The sequence below is a fragment of the Gobio gobio genome, assembly GCF_949357685.1.
Source record: "Gobio gobio genome assembly, chromosome: 13".
NCBI lineage: Eukaryota > Metazoa > Chordata > Actinopteri > Cypriniformes > Gobionidae > Gobio > Gobio gobio.
In genome coordinates, this window is record NC_137106.1 from 39,745,547 (window position 1) to 39,764,995 (window position 19,449).

At 39.2% G+C, this 19,449-nt stretch overlaps 2 protein-coding genes across 4 annotated transcripts in view; one reads left to right on the forward strand and one right to left on the reverse strand.

The window, feature by feature from the left end:
• hivep2b (HIVEP zinc finger 2b) overlaps window positions 1-8,462 on the forward strand; it is a 30,924-nt gene extending 22,462 nt beyond the window's left edge. For all 3 annotated transcript variants that reach the window (XM_079832331.1, XM_079832332.1, XM_079832330.1), the window contains 5 exons: window positions 17-159; window positions 2,143-2,318; window positions 2,397-2,492; window positions 3,164-3,867; window positions 6,061-8,462. In XM_079832331.1, coding sequence (XP_079688457.1) covers window positions 17-159; window positions 2,143-2,318; window positions 2,397-2,492; window positions 3,164-3,867; window positions 6,061-6,495 — 1,554 coding nt within the window. In that variant the 3' untranslated portion in view covers window positions 6,496-8,462. The remainder of the gene's footprint in view (window positions 1-16; window positions 160-2,142; window positions 2,319-2,396; window positions 2,493-3,163; window positions 3,868-6,060) is intronic.
• A 2,558-nt stretch (window positions 8,463-11,020) lies between these two features.
• LOC307135747 (gap junction epsilon-1 protein) lies at window positions 11,021-19,389 on the reverse strand (the record flags this gene model as incomplete). The annotated part of the gene is made up of 3 exons (XM_079832383.1): window positions 11,021-11,421; window positions 15,388-15,570; window positions 19,351-19,389. The coding sequence occupies 3 exons, from the start codon at window positions 19,387-19,389 to the stop codon at window positions 11,026-11,028; spliced, it is 618 nt and encodes a 205-aa protein (XP_079688509.1). The 3' UTR covers window positions 11,021-11,025.
• Window positions 19,390-19,449: the final 60 nt, after the last annotated feature.

Below are 19,449 nucleotides of genomic sequence, written 5' to 3' on the forward strand. Positions count from 1 at the left end.
TGCTGTGGTATTGCAGGTAACCCTGGACTACAGAGAGGAAGATTCAAAACAGGACGTGAGGATAAGAGACATAAGTCAGAGGTGCAAATCTTTACGAGAGGATGTTGCATCTACCATAAGGCAAACAGAACCAGTCCGTGTGAAGATTTTTGAAGGAGGGTATGGATATGTACTTTATAACCATGCCAGTTGCTTTGCAATGGACAAGCTACAAGAATTTAAAGGGGGACTTAAATTGTACTATTGTGAAAAGGTCTATTATCAAATAAGTTCTTGAAAAAAACAAAAGTGGTGTTTTTTCTAGCATGTATTCAACTTTTTCCACATTCATTAGTCATATACCCCGTATATTGCAAGTCATACATAGATACAATTCAATGCTTTTATCAGCTGCAAGTGTATGTGCATTAAGGGTGTGAAGCTAAACTGGTCTCACGGTTCGGTTCGATTACGATTATCATGCCATCGATTCGGTTCGGTTCGATATCACAATGCACTGCATCCTCATGTATACAATTTTGTCAGTCAGTTATATGAACTGAACCTTTAATTTTACCTGCTCAAAGAAAACAAGCTTCTTGAATGTATCAAACAAATCTCAAGTCTGGACACAGAAGACAACAGCAGCATTTAGAATAAATACACAAAACACTAAAAACCACTTCAGGAGGTGATCTGGGCTGCATTACAGTGAAAACTAAAGTCTAAATGCATCTGGTTTTTGAAACCACATATGTAAATTTTACTCCTCGCAACAACGCAAAATAAAAATTACGTGTGAGCGTGTAATGGGCTATATGACATGTTATAACCTGATATGACAGCGCTACTGAAGCACGCATCGCAGCAGACGAGTGGCTGTGCATCTCTTCATCAAGCTAACGCACAAACTACTGAAAGTAAAGTCGCAGGTGTTGAACATACAATTATATTCATTAAAAGTAAAGAAACTGAGTGATCTTACCAGTGCTGTTGCCACGCTCTCTCCTATTGCGGTCTTTGATTTTGAAATTAGCTGATGATTAATAAAATGCAGCTCATATCTGTTGTTTTCGGTGATGTGAACTCCAATAAATCTGCATATAGTGCGTGAATTGAAGATCGGATTTATATCCGTTTTGCGGAGATACATATATGTGCCCAAGTATAACTGAACTCATTTTGATACATCAGATAGCTTTGATTTACACACAGTGCGTGTGTTCTCCAGGTCGTGCTTACCAGGTTGTTCATAAAAGCCGAAATGTGCCCAGATGTCAGCTTTTAATGTAGTTGGAGCATTTTAATTACTCGCACTCGCCTCCCTCTGCCATTGTATGCTACCGTGACAAAGCACGTATGCAACAAATGACTACAGAAAAAGAAAATAATCAGTACATTATAATCGGTTATGGTCTATTACTGAACCGATACCGAATCATCTTTGTCTGCATCGCGATGCATCGAAGAAACGATTAATTTTGACACCCCTAATGTGCATAGGGGGAATCACAATGTCCAGCACAGCCCACTGCTGTTTGAGAGCATAGACAGTTCAGGAATTGAAGGAAACAGTCTTATCTGTTGATGAGTAGAGTTACAAAGGATGATGATGATGATGAGGTTGATTGTTGTCCTACACTTGGATGTTTGGTCAATTGCAATGTTTCACCAAATGAACCAATTTGATGGCTTCATCAACACAAACAGTGTGTTTGTGAACGTGTAGAGGTAGCCACAGCCAATGAGCAAAAGATTCCTCATAAATAAATCCTCTACAAGAGAAACATCAAATACACCAATTAAACTAAATCAATTCCTTTTAAGCTCAAAGCAATGCAAACCAACCTTAAACTTAAGTTTGAGCAGGAAACCAACAGTTTCTCAAACAGGATTAGGAAAATAGGTTGCAAACAACCAGGAGGCTGCATCAAACAGACCCTAACATTTACTCTACTGTTTCCTGTTATATACACATACCATACAGAGTATACTCTTATCTCCCCCTAGAGTCCAGGAAGAACATAGCAACCATAAGTACCATAAATCTTGTGACAGGCAGTGACTGTTTCAACTTTGATAATGCTAATGTTGATACATGATTGTTGAAATGCCCCCCTAATTAAAGTGCTCTCTCTTTTTTTGGTTGTTTATCTTTATCAGGTACAAGTCCAATGAAGAATATGTGTATGTGAGGGGCCGTGGTCGGGGAAAGTATATATGTGAAGAGTGTGGCATTCGTTGTAAGAAGCCAAGCATGCTCAAGAAACACATACGAACGCACACGGATGTGAGACCCTATATGTGCAAGTGTTGCAAATTTGCTTTTAAAACTAAAGGTTGGTTTTACCATATTCTTATTCAAGGATGACTGCAAAAGATTGGGATAGCAAAAATAACCCCTGTCTTTTTTTTAGGGAATCTCACCAAGCATATGAAGTCAAAAGCTCACATGAAAAAATGCCTTGAACTAGGAGTTTCACCCACTGCCATGGACAATACAGAGGATGCTGGTAGGAAATGTACTTCTTTTGCAATGCTGGGTAGTAGTATCGCAAAGTAGCAAAGCTTTTAGTTTAACTGCATTTGTTAGTAGCAAGGTGTTAGCATCACTATAAATGTGAAACATCTCTGTAGGAAATTGTTTTATTAATAAGGTATTTGATTCTCGTTGACAATACGCTAACACTTTACAATAAGGTTGTATTAGTTAACATGAACTAACCATGAACAAAACCTCTGTTCAGCATTAGTTAATCTTTGTTAACGTTAGTTCATAAAAATCCAGCTGTTCATGGTGTGTTCATGCTAGTTTACAGTGCATTAACTAATGTTAGCAAGTCATTTTTAATAATGCATTAGTAAATGTTGAAATTAACATTAACAAAGATAAATAAATGTTTTTGGAGTGCAGTTCATTATTAGTTCATGTTAACTAATGTAGTTAACTAATGTTAACTAATGAACCTTATTGTAAAGTGTAACCGACAATACAATAGCTTCACTGTAGAAAACTTTTTTAATGTAAAAGATTTAGAAATTATTATTCTGTAGAAGTGTTGCTATCTTACAGTTGCAAATCTGCAAATCTGTTTTCTTATAAGGGCCTTAATTCTAACATGACATCCAAACTAGTTATGAATCAAAAAAAAATATTTTTCTTTTTCTCTCACTGCTTGTGTAGATGACACCCAGAAGTCCTCTGGCATCATGCCATTGGAAACAACCATAAAACATCAGTTCTCAGATGTGGAAGACTCTGATGGTGTAGATGACGATGAACCAGATGATGATGAAGATGACGAATGTGATGGTGATTCTACACCAAAAACGCTGTCCAGAAGCACAAGTCCTCAGTCCTATGCAGTCAATAAGCCATGTCTGTCCGGTTGTCTCCCTAAACACTTTGACCCAAGCCGTATTCTACCGAAGGAACAGCTTGAAGTTTCCCCTCAGAGTATTGAGGATGATCTAACCTTTGAGCAGTCAAGCAGCTCCTTTGAGTCGTGCCCAGCCCAGCTGCTGTCGCCTTGTTGGGATTCACCTCGCCAGAGGTACATATCCCCAAGAGGAGATCTCCCGCCACACCGTCACCTGTTGTCATGCCGTGATTCGTCTCCTTTAAGGGCCATTTCTCCAAGAAGAGATCTGAGCATCAGAGGGGATTTTTCACCCATCCGGCAGCTGTCACTTGTAAGACCTACAGGTTCGGACCCATCGGGGCAGCGAGCACAGTCTCCGCTGGGTCGACAAAAAGGGGTGCTCAGGGCCGTGTCTCCACGGAGGGGGTCTTATCAGCACAGGACCCTCATGGATCCGGGAAGGAGTGTGAGATTTCAAGCTTCTCCCCTTAGACCAATCATCGGAGTGCACCCAGACACGGGAATGGTATGCTTTTACATTCACACTTTTGGCAGACACTTTTATCCCAATTGACTTGCATTGCATCCAGGGTACACATTTTTAACAGTTCTTGCTTTCCCTGGGAGCTGAACCCATGATCTTGGCAATGCTAATGCCATGATCTGCTGATTGAATGATTGCATGTTATGCATTTTGGAGACAAAAGTGTACCTTATAATTTGTATAATAATAATAAAGTGTACCCTATATTTTGTATAACTGTTAACTGTTAATTTATCATTTTATTCATATCAAAAATACAGTTGTGCTTGAAAGTTTGTGAACCCCTTGCAGAATCTGTGAAAATGTGAATAATTTAAGAGGGATAATACAAAATGCGTTATTTTTGATTTACTGTCCTGAATAAGATATTTTACATAAAAAATTTACATATAGTCCACAAGACAAAAAAATTGCTGAATTTATAAAAATGACCCCGTTCAAAAGTTTATGAACCATTGATTCTTGATACTGTGTGTTGTTCCTTGGATGATCCACAGCTGTTTTTTTTGTTTTGTGATGGTTGTTCATGAGTCCCTTGTTTGTCTTGGGCAGTTAAACTGTCCAATGTTCTTCAGAGAAATCCTCCAGGTCCTGCACATTCTTCAGTTTTCCAGCATCTTTTGCATATTTGAACCCTCTCCAGCAGTAACTGTATGATTTTGATATCCATCTTTTCACACTGTGGACAAATGAGGGACTCAAACACAACTATTATAAAAAGTTTCGGGGGGTGGGGTATTTGGGTTGGGTGCATGCCTGTATTAAAGTTGGTATGCATCGTGTTTCCTTCTGGAGCATCGGTAATTGCTTTAACCTTTTTTTTTTATACTTGTGTTTGAGTCCCTCAATTGTCATTGACATGAAGGATTTTTCTGAAGAACATTAGGCAATTTAATTGCTCAGGACAAACAAGAGACTCAAGAACAACCATCACAAAACATTAAAACAGCCAGATCATCCAGGTAATGATTAAGAATATGTAAACTTTTGAACAGGGTCATTTTTATAAATTCAGCAATATTTTTTTGTCTTGTGGACTAAATGTAAGCATCTTTTATGTAAAATATCTTATTCAGGACAGTACTAAATAAAATATAACATGCATTTCTCATTTTGTTAAAATGATTCACATTTTTACAAATTCTGCAAGGGGTTCACAAACTTTCAAGCACAACTGTGAGGTCTAAAAACCATAGAGTACACATCCTAACTGTTTTTGTAATGTAGCATTTGTGCGTATTTCTACATAGAAATAGGCATAGTTCACCCAACAAAATTCAAATTCTGTTATTGCTAAATGTCATTCCTAATTCTTATGCTTTTATGTTTTTCTCGGAATGTGGGAAGCCACCTTTTTTGGTCCTTTTTGACAGCCATTGTCCCTATGAACTGTCTTTGTGTAGAATGAAAGAGGCATGAAGATTTTTTTAAATAATACTATAAGGCCAAGTGCAATGCAACTTATAGGGATAGTTCACTCAAAAATGAAAATTAGCCCATGATTTACTCACCCTCAAGGCATCCTAGTTGTATATGACATTCTTCTTTCAGACAAATACAATCAGAGTTATATATATAAAAAAGACCTGGCTCTTCCAAGCTTTATAATGGCAGTGAAGTCCATAAAAGTGCATGTATCCATCATAAAAGTGGTCCATATGGCTCCAGGGAGTTAATAAAGGCCTTCTGAAGCAAAGCGTTGCGTTTGTGTAAGAAAAATATCTATATTTAAAACTTTACAAACTGCCATCTCTAACTTCCGCTAATTGACGTACGTGTGTTCACTGGCGTTCCAGCGTATGACGAAGGACGCAGGCTTTGCGTAAGTTTCGGTGACGAACGCGGAAGCACAGAGGATAGAGCAAAACAAAACTTGGTTCGCGAGAACTAGCATATTCTCACCGGAGCGTTTAATATAACTCAGATTGTATTCATCTGAAAGAAGAATGTCATATACTCCTGGGATGACTTGAGGGTGAGTAAATCATGGGCTAATTTTCATTTTTGTGTGAACTATCCCTTTAATGACATAACAGTACGAAATACTTTAAAACAAATATTCATAACAAAACTACACCAAGTCTGATGCCTGTATTTAATTCTCTGAAAATAGCTTACATACCTGAATGAACTAGTCAGCACCATGAACAACATTCTTTTCTTTTTCTTTTTCAGGATCAAGGGGATACTCCTCAGAATCTGTATGTTCCTGTTGGCCTATGCAGCAGAAAGGATCTGTCCACAACCCTGCAGCCAGACATCTTCAGCCATTTGCCTTTGCACTCTCAAGGACAGGTGCCAACACCTGTTCCGATGATCCCTATTGGGGGGTTAAGAATGCCCTCCACGTCGATATCTGGTGCTGCTGGGGAGAGGAATACGCTCCCATCAATTCCACAGGGGAAAATATTAGAAACGGCTCATTCTGGCCGGACCTCAGCCCCTGTTCTAGATCCTGGAGTGGCCTACAGTGGAGAAATAGCAACCTCTTCCACTGGCCTTCATAGCAAAGATGATAAAAAGGAGGAGAGCGTCTACATCTGTGCAAAAGCTATTGCGTCCCTCAGAATCACATCTGAAGATGCTGCCGAAAAACCACCTAAAAGCTGACTTTGGAAGCATTGTATAATTGCGTTCAAAAGTAAAACTAAATCCAAGCTCAGATCAGAAACATACTTTATGCAAGTATTCAAACGTAGTGAATGGTTGTGTTGGACATACTTCACTACGGTACTTCTGTACTCAAGGGGCGATGGAGTTACCTTAACGTGTCTGTGCCATTAAACTGGATGTGTTATTATTCAGGTAGCTGCTGTAAACAAGCCAAGTTTAACAAACTTTAACTAACTTGCTCAGCTAAATTCTCAATAGTTGACCTGAAAGAGAACAATGACCCATAGCGCCCCCTTGAAGCATTATAAATTTCAGTCTGACATTTCTGAAGGTAAAAATGCACAAAACTTGCATAGAGTGTGTTTTTGGCCTTTAAGTCTGACCAAGGAGTTTTTGTAACGTAGTCAGAAACAAATTATACATAGAATATGCACAACATCTCGCATTTACGTTCATTTCAATGCACATGCCATATTCTCTATACCTGCCATACCAGTTTTAACTATAAACGTGTATAAGCTTCGTATTTACAACAATACGTGCAAAAAATATTAGATGAATATTTCATGAAAACTATTTAAATTGCAGATCTGCGTTTTAAACAGGAAGGACAATTTAAACAGTCCCAAGTATAATACAAAGCACTGATCGCAATTCTTTCTGACATTGTCTTCATTGACTTCTGCTTGTGCCTTTTAAGAAGATGTTTGCATATCCCTCAAAGAGAGAAAGTCATTCGATGTACCCTGTTTATGCACTTAACAATAGTGGTGGTCATTAAGGTTAACTAATATGAGATATTGTGGTTGCTTTTTGAGATTGCACTTATTACGTATGTTAAAGTTTGCATATTGCATTAAGCTGTGCTACGACATTGCCTTGTATGCTGTTGTATATTTTTGCTGGCACCTTTATAAATTAACTGCATTATGTGCGTTCAAGATTATGAACTTGATTATAAATTCTTTAAACAGCCCTTTTGTTTAAACCTTCTCCACCGTATAGTATTTTTCTAAGTGTATCATACCTTGTTTCCTTTCAACTTTAGATTTTTCTGCACTTAAGCAAAGAAATGTCATTACAAGGCATTTTTTAATATAGATCTGCATATTATTAAATAAAAAGTGTTAAGTATTGTGCATTAAGATGACTATTTGAAGCACTTTCTAGCGAGCTGATAGACTGAATGCCGTGTCATCAATATTGGAGCTCTTTTGAATCATCTTAGATGATTTTTTTTCATTGAATTAATCATATGACACAACATTCCAGTCACTGTTAAGTCAATTATATGTGCACATACAGTACATGCACACATATTTAGGCATTTATTCACACAAACACACACCAAAAACACACACACCCACCCACATATTTACGCAAACACACACATAATCGCTATCATGTACTGTAATTACTTTTGAAGAGTGTCTTGTGTAGAAGAAAAGAGAAATGAAATGGTATATTTGAAGGGATATTTGCTTTTTCAGGTTTTTCTTGTCATCAGATGAAGGGGTTTTGTCTGGTGGATTTGTCTGACTGTTTGAATGTATGAATTTTTTTAGCCTAAGTCATTTTAAATGTCTTTAAAGAAGGTATAAGAGCTATCTCATATTAAACTTATTGATAGTAGCAGTGAGTTTATGGTATTTAATAGTCTGAGTATTTAAAAATGCTGAGATGGTAAAGTTAAACTGAGTTTATACTGAAGGAACTTTCATGTCATGTTTACAGTATTACATATTAAAGATTTTGAGGTATATAGTTTCAATTTATGGCATTTTAGAAGTTAAAACTGTTATTTATCTTATGGACTGGTCATCGTTTATAGAAGTTCATGAATATTTCTTTTGTTTAGCCCATAAAGGCAGCTGATTTCTTCTTATTTAATTGTTTGTTTTTGTTTTACTCTGATTACAAGATGTCCTTTAGAATAAAAAAAATAAAATTAAAGTTCTATCATAAAAGCTTGTTGACAATGTTCTTACCTCAAAATGCAATATTCATAATATTAATTATAATAAACAAATCGAATACATAAGGAAATGTAACTTCATCTCTTTTTTTTAATTTCAGCTTCAGATTAATGTTGTGCTTCTTTACCATATACAGTACTTTAGCACATAAAGATATGCTTTTTGTATTATTTTTCATTATTAATACTCTACTGTACACTGTAAAAAAAAAATCAGGTCTCCAATTGAAAATGTAGTGACCGATCACAGCTACATTTTTCAGTTGGCCAAATTGAATTTCTGTGAATTGATGCAATTTAATTCACAGAAATTCAATTTGGCCAACTAAAAAAAATAGATGTGATCAGTCACTAGAAAATGTTCAATTGGTGACCAGATTTTTTTTTACAGTGTAAGGTCTCGTTTGTTAATATTAGTTAATGTATTCACTAACATGAACTAACAACGAGCAATACATTTGTTACAGTATTTAATCTTTGTGGATTAACTAGTGACAACAAATACAACTTTTGATTTTAATAATCTATTAGTAAATGTTGAAATGAACAATAATTTAAATTACCGGTAATAAATGCTGTACTGTTCATTCTTAGCTTAACTAATACAACTTTACTGCAAAGTGTTACCATTTTATTTAATTTTTTTCATTGGGCTACAAATTATATAATAATTTGAGTGAAAAGTTTAATTGGGAATTTTCTAATGAATTTAAGACTCTATGGGCCCTATTTTAACGATCTGAGCGCATGGTCTGAAGTGCATGGCGCAGATGCACTTAGGGTGTGTCCGAATAAACTTTTGCTAGTTTAACAACGGAAAAAACGGGCGACGCTCCAGGCGAATGGTCTAAAAGGATTGTCTTAATGCGTCATGGGTGTGTTTTGGGCATGACGTGCAATAAACCAATCAGAGTCTCATCTCCCATTCCCTTTAAAAGCAAGTTGAACTTGCACCATGGCGGATTCACTATTTACATGGCGGAATTTTTAAGAGGTAACACTGAACACTTCCCCGAAGAGGAAGTTTTTTTATATTTAAAATTGTTTATGTGCTGTTGCGTGTCCCTGTGTTTAATAAGCAGAGTGTATGTGTGTTGTGCATTTTACTATAGGCGCCAGTGATGCGCGGGTCAATGTATAAACAACCCGCACCCGACCGACGTTTTCAACTAACCCGCCCGCAACTCGGACCGAAAAAAAAGAAGAAGAAAATATTGTACCCGACCCGCTTCCTGACCCGCATTTTTTAAAAGTAGTAAATGCTCATCGTAGCTCATTGGGCCATTGAGAAAATGTTTCAGGCCCTGACGTGGTGCGCTCAGAGGTGCAGCGGCGAGAGCAGGAAGTTCTTGCGGCGGCCCATCATTTTCCATTTCAGCTCCAGATGCATATTATTGATGAACGCGATGTTTATGTTTCGACCCGGCTTGAAGAATTCATCAGCCCACATTTGGAAAACATTTGGAAAAGTGTGAAAGCCCTTAGGAGCGCAAACTGTTATTTTTCTGAATGCTGTATGATATAGCCTAGTGTTATGTAATACAGGCTTGATTTATTCATTTATTTCGTTTAATTTTCTTAACAATAAAGATGCTGCATGTGTTTATCCAGTCTAATCGAAGTGTGCGTCTCTCCCCCGACTTTCCCAACAAAAATCCCGCCCCCTCTCAGAAAATACATAAAACTGACTTTAAATGCGTTTAAAAGTAGCCTATTAAAATGGTACAATGGCATTGCTCAGTTCAACGTTTTGGGAAATCGGGCATTTTGTCCCGCGTCAGCATTTATTCAAAAGTTAATAACGCTCAACATTCAAAAGGTAAATAAGGATTTATTGACGATCCGACCGACCGTGACCCGAATATCATTAAAAATATTTTTGGATGACTCGTAACCGCGGGTAACCGCGGGTGGCCGCGGGCACCCGCTCATTTTGGATCAACCCGCGCATCACTGATAGGCGCATATTACTAACCCGCAACCAGGTTTTTGTTGGTCAATGGCGTTTTCAGTTCCTCAGAATAGCAACGCGCCAACAATGCGCCTGAACACACCTAATTTTCAGACCAGCCATGGGCGAACAGATGGGAGCAAATGCATTTGCTATTTAAACAACGTGGCGCAGGACGTGAAAATGATAACTGCGTCGGGCTGAAATGAGCAAAAAACGTTTGCGTCGCTCGACTCGCGCCTGGCATCGCATTGCGCCGGGTGTATGATAGGGCCCATAGACTCCATGGTCATGAGAGATGAAAGAGATTTTATGTTTGCAATGAAACAGGCCTACATCTACAATAATACATAATACAATGAAGTTTAATGACAAAAGCATTAAAATACAACAATCAGCATTACGCAGTGATTATGTTAGAGAATAAGTAAAATAAGTTGATTATTATAAATATTTACAAACACTTATTTGTGCATCTCACAGTGAGGAAGAGAATAATGTAAACACCTGGATGGATGCCATGCAATCTTGCAGTTTGATTATGTGAAAATGATCTTTTACATTTGCATTCTTTTGTCTGTTATTTTCAGGTTTACAGTTGTCATTGATTTGTTAAATAGACCAATCTTCTGCAGAGGATTTCAAAAATCTCAGCCATACACAGAATCAGAGTGATAATGGTGAAAATGTACATTGCGCTGAGGAAGATGGTCTTTTCAAAGTGCTCCGGTACCATACACTTGGTGAAGTTAAATGTCTTTTCCAGTGAGCTGGCATCACAGAAGAACAGAGAATGAACTAGGAATCCAAAGAGTCGACTCTGGAGCCAGAATGCTGCCATCTCCAGGACGATTCGTAACAGTACAGAAATGATGTAGAACACTGTGTACGTTGGTTGTTCCAGAATATCCTCTTGATTTATGTTTTTATACGCCGCATACAGATGAAACACAGCCCCTGGAACAAGAACCGTCACTAGCTGCAGAGCCCAAAACACCTGCAAAAAGAAAAAAAAGAAGAAGAAGAAACATATCTGCACTATAAAAATCTGTTGTTTTTACAAAACAAACTCTGGCAGCTGTGGTTGGCAGAATAATTCTGTACAAAATACAGTAAAAAATTAACTACATTTACAGAGCAACCTGTACATTTTACAGTATAAAACATCTCGGTTACGTATGTAACCCTCGTTCCCTGAAGGAGGGAACGGAGACGTACGTTGGACGTCACCGACGAATTGGGATCACTTCTGGGAGCCCCTATCAGCTTTGAGTGTACACAGAACGGGTCAATGGCCATTGCATCTCGCACTCCGCCCCGCAGCGTGGGTATAAATAAGAAGCGGATGCAACGTACATTTGTTTTTCACTGAGGAGCCGAACTACACCGGGACTACACCGCACGAGGACTACACCGCACATAGATGGCAGGGCGGGCTCTGCCAAAGGAAAGACACAGGCTCACCGTAGGGAGCCATACCGAGGAAGAATATACAGTACATATGGGACCGCCGTAGGGGTCACAACATATGGATACCCAGCCTAGCACAGGTTCCACCAATGCATACGAGTGTTAGGCCTGGCGTCGGACGCTCCACCACATCGTACTGCTGCGGTTTGCGGAGGAGCTCACAAGGTTCGCCAATCTGGGGAACTTACTGGAGAGAATAAACGCACATATCCGGTCCATGAGGAGGGGAATGACGCAGCAAGCCGACACTAGAACGGGCACTTCGGTGTTACTGGCTGGTTAAGGCAAGCACACGGAAAGAAACCGGCTCTACACGGAGGCTATAGAATCTAGCGAACGTGTTAGGTGTCGCCCAGCCAGCAGCTCTACCTATATCTGTCAGCGAGGCGCCTTCCTCAGAGGAATGGGCCAAGTAGGTGCTGTCGCGAGGAGCACTAGTTTCGAGAACCAGATCGGGTTGGGCCAGTACGGCTCAACTAACAAGACCTGCTCCTTGTCCTCCCTGACCTTGCACAGAGTCTGTGCTAGAAGGTTCACTGGGGGAAACGCATACTTGCATAGGCCCCAGGGCCAGCTGTGTGCCAGTGCATCCATGCCGAGGGTTCCCTCAGTCAGGGAGTAAAACAACTGGCAGTGTGACGTGTACAGGGCCGTAAACAGATCTACCTGTACGGTCCTGAAGCGTCTCCAGATCAGCTGGACCACCTGGGAATGAAGTCTCCACTCTCCCGGAGGCACCTGCTGTCATGAGAGCTCACTGGCTGCACGATTGAGCAGGCCCGGAATGTGAATGGCACAAAGCGTGAACGTGCTTGCCTCGTAGCGGCCCCTTGAGGCGGCCCAGCGCAAGACGTACTGCTAACAACTCAAGGCTATTGACATTCCATTGCAGTTGAGATCCCGTCCACAGACCCAAAATTGCAAGCCCGTTGTTCGTGGCCCCCCAGCTGGTGGATGATGCATCTGTGAAGACCACAGCATGCCTGGACACTTGTTCTATGGGAAAACCTATCCATAGAAACAAAGGGTCTGCCCACGGGCTGAAAGTTTGATGGCAATTCGATGTTATTGTTGCACGAAAGGATCCGCTATGCCACGCCCATCTCGGGACCCAGTCGTGTAGCCAGTGTTGAAGTGACCTCAAATGAAGCAACCCGTGCGGCTTTACTGCGGTTGCGGATGCCATATGCCCCAGGAGCCTCTGAAAATGTTTCAGTGGTACCGCTGTTCTGCGTTTGAACAAATTCAAGCAGTTCAACACCGACTGGACACGCTCCTCTGTGAGGCAGATCTGTCAGATTGACAGAGTCCAGCTCCATACCGAGAAAATAAATCTTCTGCATGGGGAAGAGTTTTCTCTTTGTCCCAACAAGTCCCAACAGGCTGAGGTGACTGAGCACCATGTCCCTGTGCTCGCACAACTGCTCTCTTGACTGAGCTAGGATCAGCCAGTCATCGAGGTAGTTGAGAATGCAAACACCACGCTCTCTCATGGGAGAAATGGGCGCCTCCACGACCTTCATGAAGACGGTACACTGGGCGAACTGAATCGCATAGCGAGGCTGGGAAGCGCTAGCCAGGCTCTCAGCGACCGAGCAAGCGGGCACAACAGACGTACCCGCAGTGGGGCAGCGAGGCGGCATGCAGGGACCCGACTCGGACCCCATGCACTTCCGGGAAGAAAGGCAAACACCACACTTTCTCATGGGAGCAATGGCCGCCTCCGAGAAACCAATTGCCTCGGTGGGGTAGCCCTAGATGTGATCCGGCTATTTGCCGAAGTAGGTCTATTCTGCTGTCCAGCAGGAATAGCACTAGAACGGGGTATAGGTAAGGGGACTCCGCCTTCCTGAAGGTAGGAGAGTCTTGACCTTAACACCGAGATAGTCATGTTTCCACAGTGAGAACATGAACTATCCACAAACGCTGCCTCAGCATGCTGAACACCCAGAGACATAAGACAGCGATTGTGACCGTCAGCTAGTGACAGGGAACGACCGCATCCAGAAACGCACGGGTGGAATGACATCTTGAAAAAGATGCAGTGTCACACCTGTGTACTCTTTTAGAGGAAAGCTCTTTTATTGTGCTGAAGCATGCAGGGAGATGGCCGCGGTAAAAACACAGGGAATAGTGCAGCCTGTGTTTTGCACTCACTCTTTTTGGAACACCCCCACCGACTGCAGTGCCTTCTCGCCAACACAGGAACTTCCTCTCTCTCTGTATTTTCTCCAAACTGGGACTGTTTAAACAACATCTGCAGCATACAAGTGGCTCCCAAGTAAATGACAAATGTGCGTTGCATCCGCTTCCTATTTATAACCGCGCTGCGTGGCGGAGCGCGAGATTCAAATCTCGCACGCCAATGGCCATTGGCCCGTTCTGTATACACTCGAAGCTGATGGGCTCCCAGAAGTGATCCCAATTCATCAGTTACGTCTGACGTGCGTCGAACGTGACCAACTGAAAGGGAACTTATTGTTAACCTATTAAGGTTTTTTTTGTGTGTTTTTACAATATTTTACAGTTAAAATTGCACTGATTTTTTTTTTTAAAGAGTGATGATGCATAGATTGGGGCTAGTTGTCACACTTTCTCCAACGAATATTTCTTATGGGAATAATTTTGTAAGCTTAAATTCTTGACTGCAAAGAATAAATAAATACAAACTTTTAAAGTAAATGAAAAATTCATCTTTTAGGATTCTTTGATAAATAGAAAACTCAAAAGAACAGCATTTATTTGAAATATATATTTTTTTGTAAAATTATAAATGTATTTACTGTCACTTCATTAATTTAATTAATCCATGCTGAATAAAACTAAATATTTAAAAAAAAAATTATATATTTTTATTTAAATCTTACTGAGCTCAAACATTTGAATGGTAGTGTTTCACATTTACACAAAAATATTAAGCAAGCACAACTGATTTTAACATTAATTCATCAACTTTGCCTTCACAGGAACTATTAATTATTCCGCTTGACTGGAAGTGTATACATATAAATTAATAAAATAATGGGGCATGTTGTCACAATGGAAACTTTAATGGGTTTTCAACATTTAGATTAAAATAAAAGGATTACGTAGAACAAAAGTACGGTAACATATAGTGTGGGCCAATAGAAAGTATGAATTATAAAAATTACAACATTTAAACTGCACCGGAAATTTAAAATACTGTTGTCCTGAGAACAACAGTTCAAATTTTTTATAACTGGATTTTTGACTCAAAATTGAGATACAGTTTGTGTGAGAACTTCCCTGTACACTCAATCAAAACATTCCATCTTCAGATTTTCATTTGCATATTTAGCAAGACAAACAACGAAAAACAAAAAAAGCAATTTGTCAAAGAGGCAACAATATTCATAACATACAATGCAGGTCTGATTAAGAAGCAAGCAATGGAAGAGGATAAATGCAGTGCATTTACATTTATGCATTTAGCAGACACTTTTATCCAAAGCAGACATTTTGTAAACTTTACCTGGGGCGTTACAGGTCTGAACTGATTGTAACAGAAGAGGTTGAGTTCCCTTCTGTTGAGGTCACAGCTGAAGTGAAGGGCTTCATTCCCATAAACCGCAAATCCCAGAACACCCAGGAAGAACATGCGCACAGAGCCAAAAAAAAGGGTGTGGAATTGACCAATCACAGTAGGAGGCCGGAGCTACAAAAACAAAACAGTAGCATTGTATTCCGATTGCATTCGGTTTAAAAGGGGTGGGATAAACAGTTTCTAATCTGTTCGATAGGACATGTAAACACCTGATCAGACTGGAAATCTAAGCATGTGCAATGACTTTGAAGGGCATAATGACGGATGATGCACAGAACGAGCTGATGTTGTTGTTAAATATAATAAATGACTGTTGTGTCATTATAAAACTCTCTTTCCACTTTCCACAACGTTGTCCTACAAATTCTTTCTTCTGACTCTCATCTTCAGACACCTTGTTTTGGCCGCATGAAGGGGAATTTTTACACTTTTACGCATGTCAAAAGATTAATTCCACGACTTGTGACGTGCACATCAACCGATAACTTTATTTAGTGTTCCTGTAAACACTAGTTTGGATTCATCAATCGGAATTATTTAATTCCGATTAAAACAAAATGTGCCCATATAAACATGGATAGTGTTCTGAATTACAAGATAAAGTAACTCTGAAAGTAAAGAAGATCTCAAACAAATGTAGGCCAAAATACACATAGCCTACAGTAATATCATTAAAAGGCACAGTTTGTAAGTTTCGCCACAAAACAAAGGCGGATTTTGATGAATGAGCGTGGAAACATGGGAGTTGTAGTCTTGACTCCTCACCTCCACGGCTGATGGAAAGCAATTAGACAAACGCGGACAGAAATCATGTTCATGAATGTGCAAATGTATTATAGTTTTATTAACGTTATGGTGGTATGAAGCAGGACACATCAAGAGCCGTGGGAGTGAACTGTAACGAGAAAGACAACACAATCCAAGATGGCGGCGCCGGTGTTTTCTCGTCTGTCTGTGTACTTTATCTGTGTCTGTATCTGTGTTTTATAAGCTTAACGGGTTACCTGATTCGGAATAAACTTTTTGTGTTCTAGTATGTATAGTGTATAGAGATTTGTGGTGTATTATGTAATTTATGTCCTGTCTTTTATGTATTGAAACTTTTGGCCGCCAGTCTTGGCCAGGACTCCCTGGGAGAAGAGTTGCTGTAACTCAATGGGACTTTTCCTGGTTAAATAAAGGTTAAATAAAAAAACCACAAAACAAAAAACAACACCTGTGCGAAACACCGGCCTCTGAGATTTTATTATACTGAAGTCAGCCACTTCGGCTCTTTTTGTTGCGTTTGTGGGGTAACGCAGCGCTGTTTTACATGGTTAAAACAATCATACTAAATATATTTAAGTGTGTTGAAAGTAGGGTTGCCACCCATCCTGTGAAATACGGAATCATCCCGTATTTACAAGCAAAATGATGCGTCCCGTATTTTACACAGGTCCACTTATAGTTCAATAAACACATAAGGATTTTGCAGTGTGGAGAATACTGATAGCAAATATAAAGAAACCAATTTCACAATAAGTAGTAGTGAAGCTCATTTGCGCGTGATTGCATTTTAGCGGCTTTGTTGCCATTGCGGCGGAGTCTCAGGAACATGCGCTGTAAACTTGCACGTTTTTTAAAAACATGTCAAGTACGCGGCCACCGTTTGAGCGCAAAAGGATCTCCAGATATAGGGCTGAATAGAAAAAAAAGGTATCAATAGATCTGTCCAGTAACTGATGATGAACCTCAGGCGAACTGCACACTTTGGGGTGAACTATCCCTTTAACCCTTAAAGGGGCAAGCATAAATAAATTTGATGGAAAAATGATTCATTGCTATTTTTGTATGTATCTAGACTAAAATGACACAGTTCATACATTTTTTTCAAAATATGACCTTTATTTTCAAAGTTACAGTCTGTATCTCCCAGGATACATTGCCCATTTAGGGTTACATTGTAACATGTATTTTTTTTTTATTATAGTTCATATGAAAACTTTTAAAACATTGAATGAACAATTATTTAGCTAAATTTTTTCATGTTATCCATGCAACATTAGAAAAATTGGAAAAAACTGAACTTTTTCTCCCAAGATGCCTATGCAGGGTATACATTTGTGTCTGAGTGTGTGTGTGTGTGTGTGTGTGTGTGTGTGTGTGTGTGTGTGTGTGTGTGTGTGTGTGTGTGCGTGTGTGTGCGCGTGTGTGTGTGTGTGTGCGCGCGTGTGTGTGCGTGTGTGTGCGAGTGTGTGTGTGTGTGTGTGTGTGTGTGTGTGTGTGTGAAATAAAGTATTGGGAAGGGGGGTTCCTTCCCTCTTCCCTCCACTCATTTACTAACATTTAGGCCTCAAAACATAAGAATATCTGTGAGTGATCAGCCCTGTTAAATACCCTTATATGGGCAATGTATCCCCCAGGATACAGACATTCAATGGCTGATAATCAAAGTTGTGAGACGATTATATTAAAAATATGCACAAGAACATGTAAAACTATCCTTAAAAAACTATTTTCTAAAACAAAATCACTCTAAAATATCATAATTGTGAAAATATAAAAACACTTACCTCATGGCCAGTGTCTTTGTCCACGTATGCTGCCATGTTGGATTTTGATACAAATGTTTGGAATGTTGGCATAAAGTCACATGACCCTGATTACATGACCCATCCTCCCATTAGTGTTTCTCATCAACTGCAACCACATAATGCCCATCCCCCCATGGCCCTTCCCCTTACAGCCTGTTAAATGTCTGTATCCTCCAAGATACAGAAACTCTTTAAGGGTTAAAGTGCACCAAATAGGCTATCTTTAGAAATAAATAAAATAATCAAATGTAAAATAATTTAAAATGTGTTCTGTTGCAAGTTCACATACTTGATCTCATGTTTTCTTATGGTTTATTGTTGAGCTGTTTTATTAAGTTGTCATTGTTGAAATAATCACTTCATGACTTATTCTTTATTTTTGTCCTCGATGCAATTGTTCTTTTGGGGGTGAATGGGTGTCCCTTATTTTGCCACACTGAAGCTGGCAACCCTAGTTGAAAGTTACGTATGTTATAACGTTATATGTGTGTGTTCGCTCTGTGGCTGCTATGAGAGACTAGTTGCACTTTGCAGTAATCTAGATTGATATTAGAATAATAAAATCAGGATGACTAAATGACTGTTGCTAAATTACATTCAATTAATTTTAAAATATATTGTATGATGGAGAAAGCATTCTCTGATTATGCTGTTAGCCACCTTACAAAATAGAGGCATGGTAAAACATGGTACTCATATTAAATCAAGAAAACAAACGATTCAAACAATTAGACGAACCGTGCTGCGCTGTATAACAATGATTCATTTTCTGTTGATAAATGTATCCAAACAGTTGCTCTCAGTTGCTAACCCTAACCCTCGTCTAATAAAACACATATTTTATCAAAGCGTCTTTGGTGTTTCCATGGTTTCTATGGAAATCAAGGGCAACGCGGATTTGACGTTATTGACGGTCCGTGTCCTGGTTAAAATAGCTGATTTCTCTGAATTTGAACATTGTTGGAAACGTTTGGGATAATGTAAGTACACAGATCAACAAAATATATAGCATTGTTCTAGTGGTTTGTGAATATTTTAATCTAAAAATCTAACCTATTGTGCCTTTAATGATGAAAATTGAGACAAAAAACTACTGAAATCAAATGTTTACTCTAAATTCAAACACACACACACACACACACACACACACACACACACTCAGTTGACAAGGTTGTCACTAGTTTGACGCACCCATTAAAACTGAATATAATCAATGCAGGGATACTTAATAACTTGATTTTGCAACAAAAAGATAATAAAACATCAAGAAAAAGCAAATAAAAACATCCTCAGCACACTTTGGTTCGGTCTTACTTACGCATCCCTCATAGAAGTTCTTGATGTAGTTTAATGACATGATAATGTCTTTTTTTCTTTAGATTCAAATAGCCTGTGATGCTTTGCGCTCATTTCAGAC